The sequence below is a fragment of the Lemur catta genome, chromosome 2, assembly GCF_020740605.2.
Source record: "Lemur catta isolate mLemCat1 chromosome 2, mLemCat1.pri, whole genome shotgun sequence".
In the NCBI taxonomy this organism is placed as follows: domain Eukaryota; kingdom Metazoa; phylum Chordata; class Mammalia; order Primates; family Lemuridae; genus Lemur; species Lemur catta.
In genome coordinates this window covers 63,580,201-63,593,792 of record NC_059129.1, presented here as the reverse complement: position 1 = coordinate 63,593,792, position 13,592 = coordinate 63,580,201, and the positions used below count along the sequence as shown (strand labels likewise).

The 13,592-nt window shown below is 37.1% G+C and overlaps 1 protein-coding gene across 1 annotated transcript; it reads right to left on the bottom strand.

The window, feature by feature from the left end:
* Positions 1-2,943: 2,943 nt before the first annotated feature.
* KIAA1586 (KIAA1586 ortholog) lies at positions 2,944-11,369 on the bottom strand. The gene is made up of 4 exons (XM_045543788.1): positions 11,167-11,369; positions 10,537-10,620; positions 6,651-6,731; positions 2,944-5,442 (listed from the first exon to the last, which is right to left on the bottom strand). Exons 1-4 carry the CDS (start codon positions 11,185-11,187, stop codon positions 3,265-3,267), a joined length of 2,364 nt encoding a protein of 787 aa, XP_045399744.1. The 5' UTR covers positions 11,188-11,369; the 3' UTR covers positions 2,944-3,264.
* Positions 11,370-13,592: the final 2,223 nt, after the last annotated feature.

The window sequence follows — 13,592 nt, the reverse complement described above, 5'->3', positions numbered from 1 at the left end:
CATCATTTTGAAACCATTTGTCTAAGTAAATGCAATAAATTTTGTCAGCTCAGTATTGGTAACATTGAATTCAGAGTTACTGAGTATATCAAAAAGAACTCTAAATTTATCAGTATTTTTTAAATTTTTTTGTAGTTTTTGCAGTAAATTTACATAACACTGTCAAATATAATTAAAATCTCATACATATTGATCCATTAGAAAAATATGTAAAATTATTCTGATTTTTATTTTTAGAAGTTGGTTATGAACATAAACTCTAGTCCTAGTCTAGGTAGGGCACAATTAAGCTTTTTCCTATCTTTGGAGCTTCAAATTTAGATCACTCATATGCCATGTGATATTGGGTAGAAAAAAATCAAACTGCCATTTTTTGGTCTTTGGCTAGCATTCCTATTATTGCAAGAAAATCTTGAACTGGAGTTAACAGTAAAGTTTTGTAAAACTCTTTGACAGTCCCAACAACTGGCAAAGTATACTAAATTCATTGTCTTTGAATTCTTTCAACAATCCTGTAAGCTGGTGTTGATTCATACCGTTTGCACTTAAATAATGAACACTTAATTGCACCCATGATATTTGTTGTAGAGACCGTTTCAGAAAACTGAGCACAAAAATTTTCAAACTGTATCGTACAGTGGAATGAAGAAATAAGAGAAAAATCAGGTTCATCTTACTTTTGAAACAGGGTTTCACTCCGTTGCCCGGGCTAGAGTACAATGGCATCATCATAGCTTACTGCAACATTGAATTCCTAGGCTCAAGCAATCCTCCCACCTCAGCATACTGAGTAGCTGAGACTACAGGCACCCACCATCACAACCCACTAACTTTTCTATCTTTTGTAGAGACTACTATTTTTTGTCTCCTAGGCTGGTGTTCAATTCCTGGCATCAAACAATCCTCCCACCTCAGCCTCCCCAAGTGCTAGGATTACAGGCGTGAGCCACCACATCATACCATGAAGTATCAGGTTCATTTTAAAATTCCAATGAAATCTGATTTTTGACCTAACCTAGTTGGAGTGCCATTTAATGTGATAGAAAATATGTTATATGTAAAAGATTAAAAAATAGCTGTACATGCTGGACATTTTAGGCCATGAACTGATATTATTTCTTCATAATGTTTAAATCCTATGAGACAAAACTTAATTAGTTGGGCAATATCTCTTATAGTAAACAACTCATCTAAACCTACAGAAAAGTACTTGCAATTTTTCAGATTTATAATCAATTAATCTTTGATATTGTTAGGTCCTCTTTTCTAAAAGCAACTGTTTGGTACTTAACTGATTTTTTTTATATCAGCACATTACGGGGGTATAAATATTTAGGTTATGTGTATTGCCCTTGCCCTACTCGAGTCAGAGCTTCAAGTGTGTCCATCCCCCAGACGGTGCGCACCTCACCCATTAGGCATGAATATACCCATCCCCTCCTCCCACCCGATGAATGCTATTACTATATGTGCACTTAAGTGTTGATAAGTTGATCAGTAAATACCAGTCTGATGGTGAGTACATGTGGTGCTTGTTCTTCCATTCTTGGGATACTTCACTTAGTAGAAGGGGTTCCAGCTCTATCTAGAATAATACAAGAGGTGCTAGATCACCATTTTAACTGATTTTTTTATAAAATATCTTTTTTAGGCTTTTACTCATAATTTTCTAACAATTTCTACAACTGATTTATTTTACCATTTATTTACCATGTACTATCTGAAATTAGTTCTCCTTCATGCAAGAATCCAAGCTGTTTTATATCTGCCCAAAAGTATAACCTCAGATCCTTTTAAAATTGTTAAAAAAAATTGTTTTGGGACTTTTTGGTAAAGGCCATTCTCACTGGAGATAAGTGGTATCTCAATTTTTTGTTAAATATTTTATTTGGATTTCAGGTGACTAAATTTCATTCTTTTTGACCTTTGAAAGGTAATTTATCCAATTGATTTTGCATTTGCTAAAACTGTCTCGATTTCCCATTTTAATTTTTTCTTAAATAACACCTTGTTCTGCTCTGCCACAATAAACTTCAATTGCCATTGTGAAATCTGCAACATACCTTCTTCCAGTCTTTTTGTTTACTGTTCCAATTGTTGCACTAGCGTCTGTATTTCCACTTGATTCTTTTTCAGTATGCCTTCATTTTAAATTTAAAAATGTGTTCATTTTCATGTGTAAACTAGAAAAATAATTTAATCATAATTAAAATATTTCAATTTAATTACCAGTTACCATTTACATACCTATCACTGTAATTCCTGTTGTCTGCATAAAATATTCAGATAAACAAGCTATGTTACATCAATTCATAAAAAAAATAATTTACGTTGAATCCATTTGTTGACATGGACTTAACCAGTGATTTGTTTATGTGTAATATTAGAAATGACACTTTTTTTTTTTTTGAGACACAGTCTCACTCTGTTGCCTGGGCTAGAGTGCCATGGTGTCAGCCTAGCTCACAGCAACCTCAAACTCTTGGTCTCAAGCAATCCTCCTGCCTCAGCCTCACGAGTAGCTAGGACTATAGGTGCACACCACAATACACGGCTAATTTTTCTATTTTTAGTAGAGATGGGGTCTCACTCTTGCTCAGGCTGGTCTCAACTCCTGAGCTCAAAGGATCCTCCTGCCTCAGCCTCCCAGAGTGTTAGGATTACAGGTGTGAGCCACTGTGCCCTGCGGACACAGGAGTTTTGATAGGCACACTTTGTATCTCATGCAAGGTAACAAAGTAAAACATATTCCTAAGAAACAGTAAAGTTAAACAGAGTATTTTACAGTTTCAGTTTTTATATTTAAAAATTTTACTTTCTTAGTCTTACTGAGCTAATTAGCCAATGTAGCTAGTGGCTACTGTACTAGATAGCACAAATATGGAAATGAGAAAGACAAGAGCCAAAAGGCTTACAGTTTTCATTCCATTTCTTTTATTTGAAATAACCTCCAGAACTTAGGAACTTAGATCTGAGTCCTGATTTTTCTTGCATCCTTTAAGTAAAACAGTACAAAAGTGGAAATGGTTGGATGTTCTGTATGGAACTTCTTAGAATATATATTATGACCCATTCTAGCAGACATGGGCCAATCTCTAAAAAATTATAGTTCCCGAAACCAATCATCAACTTTATAGAGAATGCCTTTTAAACAGCAACAAGCTGATAAAAGTTTAAGTGGCTTCCCCCCTACAAAAAAACCTCTTATGTATATAAAGGATATGTGGTACACAATTTACAGCTAATAAAAACATATAATACTCATTATTGTAAGTTCCACATAGCCAATTGATTCTCACAGAAGGCTTTTGTTGATTTCTGCCGAACTCTTGTGTCTGTAGCCAACCTATGGTTGCAATTTGACCAAGATTTTACAAATGGAGTTGCATCCCAATCTGCTAACTCTTTCCCCAGTAAATTTATTGTCATTAAATCTGATATGTGACCTATTGTTAAACTATTTCTCACCCTTGTACAAATTATGTTCATTAAATTGAAACCTCTTTCAGCTTCAGCACTATTGATTGCAATAGTGCTAACTATCTTTTTAGCTTTTTGGATAGTTGTAGGAATTGAAACATTGTTTGATTTTATATTATTATTTACAAATTCCCGAAAATCATTCAAATTGATTTCATATTTTAAAATTTCACACAAATGAAATAATTTTTTTTCACCAGCTACCCATGGTGAAGTTATTTCTTCATAAGGCCATGTAGAAGGTTCTAGCAAATCAAAATAATTAAGAATACTTTCATCATCATGGTTTCTGTCAGATAAAAGGCGCAAGTTCATGTGCCGAATAATATTTTCCAGTAACATATTCCTAGGAAGAGCATTAAATTTATTATTTTTATTAAATGGAATATCTTTAAACTTATCTGACTTAATCAATTCTTCAATTTGACATTCATACTTTCCAATACCAATTTTTAAATTTTCCAAAGCTTTAATGGTATGTTTGATCAATTTTTGTGCTTTCTGAATGTCAGTTGATCTTGACTGTAATGCAGTCGAAAGTAGTGAAAATTCTTCAAGAATGTCAATCATTAAAGCAAGGTCTTGTAAGAAATTAATGTTAGCTAATCTCTTTGCCAAACCAGAATAAGAATGAGAAAAATGCATATATAATACAGGATATGCACGCCATACAGCAGTAGCAGCCTGTAAACTACATGCCGCCCAACTTGGTCCCATTACCCGACCAATTTTAATAATTTCAATTTCAAGTTCTTTAGCTACAGTTCCTAAAAGCTTGGTTTGATTTATATTAGGTTGATGATAAATAGAATAAATTTTATCAAGAAATATTTTAAAATGATTAATTTGTTTTATTTCAGATATTGAATCATCAAGTGACAATTGCAATCGATGGTTTAAACAGTTCCAAATGATGATTTCAGGAAAATATTCTAACAACTTTGTAGCTACTCCAGACTTTCTTCCCAGTATTGTATTAGCACCATCAGAACAAAATGCAATTAGATTTGCTTTCAAATATTCATTTGTAAAGCCACAATCATTTAAAGTAGTCAATAATGTATTGAAAATACACTCTGCCTTGGTTGACACCAATTCTTTTAAAGCAACAAATAACATAACAGGTGCAGGAGCTGACTGAACTGTGCACTGGAGATAAATCACTAGGGTACTTTTTTTTTGAGAAACTATAGATGCCTCATCAATTATGATACAGATTTTGGCATTCTCTTCTATAATATTCTTAAATATCTTCATCTTCATTTCTTTTGCAATATGTTCTGCTATTCTTGTTGCACTGTAACGTGTATTTAAACAATTGACCTCTCCATTTTTTTCTTGTAATTCTGTTGCCCCCTCAATATCGGATAAAGGTCTATTATGTTTTACTAAACTGTAAACAGTATTAAAAACTTTTATGGTAGCATCAATATTTTTATTATTCTCTTTCTGCATCAAATTAGAAATTGAATCATTAACTGATTCCTTTAACAAATCCTGAATTTTACCATGGGCTTTAGAAACATCATGTTCCCTAATTTTTTTTCGCAGAGAAGCTTGCCTTGTAGTTTTATTGCTACCATTAGGGGTTACTAAATATGCAATCCATTCCTTGGACACATGGACATGCTTTTCTGCTTTCGATCCCAAATGTCGAACTGTTGAACAATCCTTACATCCTAATTTACCTTCTTTTATTTCAAGCCATTTATACTGTTCTGTAAACATAAATGCTTGTTTTTCATTCCAACAATCTGGAAGCACAAGATTATCTATTTCTTCCTTTAATGAACACAGTGGCTTTTCTTCAATGATTGGTTGTTCAAAATTTGGTTCCTTTGATTTAGACAATCCACAGTGATTTTTGTTCCTATTGTTACTTTCTGTTTCCGTCTTCACCTTCTTCCCATTTGAAAAATGTAAAAAATCACCCTGTCGTTTTGACATTTTAGGGAACGGAATCTGAAAAATAATTTTACAGATTTAAGTAAAATTTATGACAACACTTTAAGGGTTAATGTAAAAGTTCTCTTAATGATTTCTTTATACAATTTTAGAAATAAATTTTAAACTAGTTACCTTAATTTTCAATTTATACTTATAACTTCAATGTGACTTGCTATTTCTTGAAAACTCCACTGTAAGTTTTAAAAATTCTATAGCCAATAACAATGTCACAAAATCTGACTATAAATGATTATTATGTAATTCACCAAAAAGGTTGGTCATATGATCTGCAAATGAGTATACAGTTGTCTCTTGGTATCTAAGCCCCACCCCCAACAAAAATTTTTGGATATTCAAGTCCCTTATATAAAATAGCATAATAATTCCACATAACCTATGTGTATCCTCCTGTATACTTTAAATCATTTCTAGATTACTTGTAATATCTAATACAATGTTAAATGCCATAAAAATAGTTGTTATAAAGTATTTTTTATTTGCATTTTTTACTGTTGTATTATTTTTTATTGTTTTTTTCCCTGAATATTTTCGATCTGTGATTGATTGAATTCATGGATGCAGAACTCACAGATATGAAGGGCCAACTGTAGTTCCAAATTAAAGGATGGGTGATATTTTCATTTACATTAATGAATTAGATGAAATTGAAACAATGAAGACATATATTAGAGTTCCACTTATTCATCAGTGATGTTAACATCTTTGCTGAATTGATGAAGAAGAGTTTTCCAATACTGCAAGGCAATTTCCTCCATGTTTTGTATTGCATACCGTCTAACACTCAGAGACACATCATACCTTTAGTTTAATCTGCATTAACATTTTATCCCTCATTTTCTTAAGTTCAGACAACCAACAAATAATAAATCAAGTCCTGATTTGTATTACCCGGGGTACATACAAACACCATGCTGCAGCAGCATACTATTATGTAGTATTTTTAACATATAGATACAACAGATGAAAATAACCTCAAGTGCATAGATACTAGGAAATGAGTTTCAGTATTTTCTTAAATATAACGATAATTTATGTACTTATACATTTATATACTTAAATTTTTAATGATTGTTATGCTTACAATCAGCTCACAAAATTCCTGAAAATGCAACAATCTGTTCTTGCAACCCAACTCAAGGCATCTCCAGCACACTACTGCACTTAATAGTAGAATTGAAAAAACACAAACATGATGTGCTTACATCAGTATAATAAGTGCTAGGCTCTTCATCATCACAACCAACCAAATCAATGTATTCAAGAACAGGTCTCGATGGTCCTTCCTAAAAAAGAAGTGAGCGAATTTACAAGTTATGAGCAATTGTTCAAATTAAATTTGCATTTACAATCAGTGGGGTTTTTTTTGTTGGAATTGATAAGGATTCCCCTGAGGAAATTCTTGCAAGTGGCACAGAATAATTAGAAATAAAAGAGGCAGAGGAAAAGATTCAGAGTATCTCAATGTATCATAATGACAAAACACAAGAAGAGCCTAAATCTACATAGAGGAATAAACCCATGGTGCATTCCTTTGGGAATAGGAAATAGTACAGAGATAGTATTAAAAAGATACAGATTTCATGGTATAATATTTGTAACTGGGATGGTTTTTAATAATCTTAGGTATCTAAACTTGAAGCAATGGATTTCTTTGATAAATCTGCTTTATCATCCATATCTCTATATAGTCAAATATCAAACTCTGAATCTTCTCGATCCTTTCTTTACACACAGACTACCTTTCTCATAGACCAGGCCATAAATACCCCAGTCAAAAGCCTAGATTTTATCCTACAGGCAAAGGAATCAATAAATAAAATTGAGATTGGAATGACATTATCAGAGCTGTTTTTCAAGATTAATCACATAAGAGAGTATAAAGTGTGGGAAGAATACAAACAAGATAATCAACCCAGACAAATGGTAACATAGTCCTAAAATAGAATGATGACAAGGACAACAATGAGGAAGTATACTTCTGTGTGTACACTACACTTCAATAAAATTTATCTCAAAGGTAAGAGCTTTCTGTACCCCCAAATCTTTGTCATTCCTTACTTTCAGCATATTGTGTTTATTTGGGGGGCAATATACATGGCAGAACACAAAGAAGATGCTGTGCCACACTGCAGGATGAAGGCTGGAAAATCGAGTCTTGTATGAAAACACTAAGGAATCCAAAGCAGAATATATCAAGAGGTATCATACTAAGGTCCTTTTTTTGTATCTGGAGAAGCCTCAAGCAGAGAGCTATACCTGGCAGCATCTCATCTTTACTGGATGGTACTATATAAAAGAAAGAGAAATAAGCATATCCTGGTAAAGCCCAGTATAGGATGGGGTTACAGTAGAAAGCAGCAGATTCTGTCTCTAAATGTATTTTAAGGTAGAATTAAATCATCATTGTCTGTTACATAGCACCATTTAAATGCAGTAAGAATGTTTTTACTAGGTTCTTTCTGGCACTGCAATTACCTTGAGAGCATGTAATTCACTTCTCCACATAGAGCTGTCAAATCTTTGAGCCTTTATTTGGAACAACGTTAAATATAAGAAGTTCTATCAAGCTGGATATACAAAACTTTTGTGTGCAAAGACATAAAAGATTCTTTACATTTAGAAGAAAATTTAGGCTGGGTGCTGCAGTTTACACCTGTAATCTCAGCACTTTGGAAGGCAGAGGCAAGAAGATTACTTGAGCCCAGGAGTTCTAAACCAGTCTGGGCAAAAATGAAGGGCAACATGGCGAGACCCCATCTCTACAAAAAATTTTTAAAAAAACTAGCTAGGTGCAGTGGCGCACACCTGTAGACCCAGCTACTCCGGAGGCTGAGGCAGGAAGATCACTTGAGCCTAGGAGTTTAAGGTTACAGCAAGCTATGATGACACCACTATACTGTAGTCCCGGCAAGACAGAGAGAAATTGTCTCAAAAATTAAATTGAACTAAAAAATAAAATTTAAATTAAGAGTTTTAAACCTCAGCTAAACACAAGCTTAAATATTAACTTAGAACTGCCAATGTAATTATTGATTCCACAGGGTATTACACAAACTTATACCTATTTTTCTAACCTTAATTTTGTAGATTCCTTCTGCATTTCTCAAAGACACACAGATCATGAGAATGTGTGTCACTCCTACCTACAGTTGCACAAAACACCATCAGGACCATACTGTCCCAATAATTCCAGTCTTTATACTACAGTCAGGAAGAAACAAAATTATTTTTCCTAAAGACCCATGAAATCCTCTTTCCAAATGTTTTCAGTACAAAAAGAGAAATTATTGCTTGTCAGTTTCCACAGTTATATCACTTGCTCATCACAACAGCGAAGGCACAGTCAGCACATAATCTTTCTTGGTACCTTCAATATTTATAAAGGTTCCGGTGTCAAGAACAGAAAACTATACACACTATTAATGGGGAAAAACCCAGAAAATAATCTTGTAAAGAACTTTTACACAAATCTAAAAGAATAACAAATAATGAAGGTAACATCACAATGTTTAGGGAGGAAATTTTGTTTAATTTGAAAAACAAGTGAATTACAAAGTCACCCCTAAACCTACAAAAACTAAAAAACACATAAATATCAGGCACTCTATTTTTTTTTTTTGAGACGGAGTCTCACCCTGTTGCCTGGACTAGAGTGCCACGGCATCAGCCTAGCTCACAGCAACCTCAAACTCCTGGGCTCAAGCAATCCTTCTGCCTCAGCCTCCTGAATAGCTGGGACTACAGGCATGCACCACCATGGCCGGCTAATTTTTTCTATATATTTTTTAGTTGTCCAGCTAATTTCTTTCAATTTTTTTAGTAGAGACAGGGTCTCACTCTTGCTCAGGCTGGTTTTGAACTTCTGAGCTCAAATGATCCGCCCGCCTCGGCCTCCCAGAGTGCTAGGATTACAGGTGTGAGCCACCACACCCGGCCAACACTCTATTAAAGAAAAATTATACAGCTTTAATACTAAACCTCAATTAATCACAGAAATCAGTTGAAGAGTGATTTGGAGTAGAAGTACTTTTAGCTAGTTGAGACACAACTTGAAACAGAGCCTTTCTAAAACTTTACCAGTTACGGATGAAAATCATCCCAAAGCGTAACATTCCCTTCTTTTTTTAAATCCAGTGCTTTACAAAATGTGTTCAGAGATCCACATGTACTCAGATGTGTTCCCAAATGAAGATTACTAGGAACCATCTTTAAATTATTTTTTTTTTCAGTGGTGGGATCATAGTTCACTATAACAACCAACTCCTGGGCTCAAGCAATACTCCCACCTCAGCCTCCTAAGTAGGTAGGACTATAGGAGTGCACCACCACATCTGGCTAATTTAAAAACAATTTTTTGTTTAAAGATGGGGTCTTGCTATTTTGCCCAGGCTGGTCTCTAACTCCTGGCCTCAAGTGATCCTCCCGCCTCTACCACCCAAAGAGCTAGGATTAACAGGTGTCAACCACCACACACTGCCCCCACCTTGAAAATCTGGAGTGGAGCCCAGGAATCCATACCTGTTTATACCTAAAGGCCGATTATTAATAACTCAAGGAATAAAATCAGAAAAATATAGCATGTTCCTGATGGTGCAGCTGTCGTACTATGTCTAATCATAATCATCTCAGAGCTTAATAAAGTCTTCAAGCTATTTGCCTTCATTTTGTGAAGCAACATAATGCTAAGATTTTGAGCTCTTGCAACCCTTCTTGTTTCCTACCTCCTTCCTTATCAAAAGCAGCCCTTTCCTCCGTGTCACCTGTTAGAAGACACCCTTGCCTCAGTTCAAAACAGAGTCTGAGACCAGAATGTTGTCTTAGGTATAAAATGGCTCTAAATGAAGGCCTGAGACTCCTGATTACGTGCACCACACGTACGTGTGGCCAACCTCTTTGTGATGGCTACGGTGGTGGCTCAGATACGTTTGGGGGTGAATTCCCCAATGCTATGCCATGCTCCACAGCGTCTGGTCCATATCAGACATGCACAAGTATTTGTTGAATGATGAACGACCAGGTGAGGTATCATTACATAATGGCTTACCACAGTCTTTCACTGGGGAAAACCGATTATCAGTTGCTACTTACACTAACAAACTGAATGTCATCTTCATTTTCATCCGTTGTTGATTCAGATGCCTCAGGCCCAGCTGGAGGGGCAGATTCTATTATCTATAAAAATAAGCCAAAACATGCTTATCTATTAAGCCACGGACTTGTAGGAACAGATTTTCTTTTCCAAAACGAACGAGTCAAACAAAGGCTCTCGAGGAAAACTAACCGAGCGCAATTTCACGCAAACCCCACTAAGAACAGAACTCGATGGAGCCCGGTTTGGCCACGGCGTACGTGGAGCTGCAGAGACGGACCGTTCAAGGCGAGTCACCAGCCTCTCACAATTCCCCTACCTACCCCAGAAGGAGGGGTGTAGGCTCCTTCCTGAAGGGCAATCCTGCCTTAAAATGTCGCTCCCACTGGCAGAGCAGCCTCACCGAGGGACGCCCGGGCCCGCGCAGGGGGTCGGGGGCGGCCGGGCGGCCATTGTTGCTGCCGGTTCCTCGCTCGGACACGCACCAGGCCCGAAAGCGGGGCTCGGCCCCCGACGCCCAAGGAATCGCCCCGAGCCCGCGGCCGAGCACTAGGCCCCGGACCGCAGAAAACACAAAACCCCTCGTGGCTCGACCCTGAGGACGCCAGGCCCCACGCTCGACTACTCACCTCCGGCCCCGGGTCTCCCATTTCTCCGACGGCCTAACTGACAGCACCGGGCTCCTGCTGTCCCCGCCGCCGTCGTCGCCACTACTCCTCCTCCCGCCCCTGCGAGACCGCTGACGAACCGACGACTCAGGCAGAACTAGGTGCAAAACCGCTCCAAAAGGAAAAGCTGTACTCACTGGCCCAGCAGCACCCGGGCCGCTTTCTCTCACTCCCCGCCTCCAGGCCCTGCGCCGCTCAGCATGCTGGGAATTGTAGTTCCGGTCGGCCTCGAGACCGCCCCCCATGGGTGGAGGGGTCGCGGGCTCTGAGATATGGCGCATGCGTCCCTCTTGGCCATTGCTCTACTGCACTAGAATAGTTGCCCTTTCTCTCTCTTTTTACTCCCAGATAATTGGTCTATAGAACAATGGTGTTAAAATGTTTTTTTGTGTGGTTTGCTCAGATATTGCCTTGCCAAAATTATAGCCCACCTTTTTCTATTCAATATTTATATGCAAACAATTGTAAACAAATGCAATTTATGAAAACATTTTAATTGAGAACATTCTTTTAAAGTTTTTATTTTTTTAGCCCTATCAGCCTAAGACCACCTGTAGTCCTAGAAACTCACCTGTATCATTCTGTCCCCGACCTACAACGAGCAAGATCACACAGCAGGGAACTTTGGAGGCATCTCACCACACAAAGGAAAAAATAGTTATTATAAGTTTTTTTTTGTCTGTTTGTGTTTGTTTTGTTTTGCTTTGCTTTTGAGTCTGGCAGCGTCGGCCCTGGTAAAGTGCAGTGGCTCATCGTAGCTCACAGCAACCTCAAACTCCTGAGCTCAAGAGATCCTCCTGCCTCAGTCTCTCAAGTAGCTGGGACTACAAGCGCTTGCCACCCCAACAGGCTAATTTTTTAGGAAAGGTAGAAGCTAGGTGAAATTTAAGTGAAGCTGTGGTTTTACACATTCAAAGTTGATTAGGGCTGTGTGTAAGGGTTCAATATCACGTTTGGACTGCATCATGGACCCAGGATCTTACTGAGAACTACAAAGTTAATATAGATACGGGGATGTTGTGTTCAGAAAGGCTTTCCGTATGTGTAGCCATCTGTGCCCTAGGCTTGGAATGTGAAAATGAGTCTTCATGCCAAAGTGATAGCTTCTCCAGCCAAAAGAGGGTTATTTCATTCTTACTGATACATTTTCAAACAAAGTTTCTGATAGTCTGTGATTTTAGAGAAGGAAGTTTCTCAGTAAGAAAGCAATAGTTACCTAAAATCATCTTTACAAGTGCAGTATTTCTTTGGGAGAAATATTGTCTTTTGTTAATTTTGCAGCTGGCTTTATCTTTGTCTGTTATTTTAGCCTCTGATAAATGCCCCAGTAGATAATTACTTTCTCACTCTGAGGACTGTTTTTTGCTGGTCTAAATGTGAACATAGCATGTGATTTCTTTTGTTTGTAGCTAGTATTGAATAACCTGTTCTATTTTTACATTTCCACAAAGTGCACTAAACCTACAATTGCTTTTCTACCAACTCAATTTGAGAAAAATACTTGTAGATGAAAGTAGAAAACAAGAGGGACTTGCCAAAAATGAGCCCCCTCAAAGTTGCATGGTAATTAACTACTCCTAAATCCCTTAAATGTCTAGGAGAAACTTGCATTTAAAATATTTTCCTAATGTGCTGGTGAGAGGGCAGTGGAACATTAACTTTCATTGGTTGCAGGTAAGAGTTATTCAGTGAAGCTCTTAGAAAACAAATAACTGTTATATGGCTAGATCCCAAATATGCTCATGCCCTTTGATTCTGTAATTATTTCAGAGATGGTCTTTTTCATTTTAGATATTCAAAGAGGTTTGTAGTGATGCCTCATTCTGATTTTAATTTGCATTAACCTAATAATGTTGAGCATCATTTTGTGTGTTGATTTGCCATTGCATATCTTCATTGGTAGTGCCTGCTAAGACCTTTTTGTTAGGGTGGAAAAACCTTGTACGTGCTCACAGCTCGGGTGGAGAAAGATTTCTCATGCAGAAATTGAGATATATAAAAGCAAAAAGTTTATTTTATCCTTTTTAGAGGAAAGAGAGAGAGGAAAGAAAGACAGAGTGGCATCCCAAAGAAAGGGGGGAGGGTGCCAGCAGCTAGGCCATGTTGATCATTCCCAGCAGCAACCTAGTAAAGATAATCTCATTATGGGGACACCCTATTATGGGGACAATAATCAAACTACTAAGGAGTGTATAACAGAGAAAAGTAAGGGAAGTAAAGTCATGCTATTAGCTCATTGTTGCGTAACTTCTGCTATGAAATGGACACACCTTCACACTGCAAGTAGTCCAGAAAGCCAAACACAAAAAGTCAGCAGCAATGCTGTATCTCCAAGAGGTGGGTGAAAGTCTGACGTGATTCAGGCAGCTAACAATGGAGGGATAGGG

What these genes read in the sequence shown, in the direction of transcription:
- KIAA1586 (XM_045543788.1), bottom strand. Translation starts at nt 11,187, where the DNA reads ATGGGAGACCCGGGGCCGGAG. An exon ending in ATGACATTCAGTTTGTTAGT is followed by an intron (nt 6,732 to 10,536) that starts GTAAGTAGCAAC and finishes CTTCTTTTTTAG; the next exon opens with GAAGGACCATCGAGACCTGT. An exon ending in CTAGCACTTATTATACTGAT is followed by an intron (nt 5,443 to 6,650) that starts GTAAGCACATCA and finishes ATTATTTTTCAG; the next exon opens with ATTCCGTTCCCTAAAATGTC.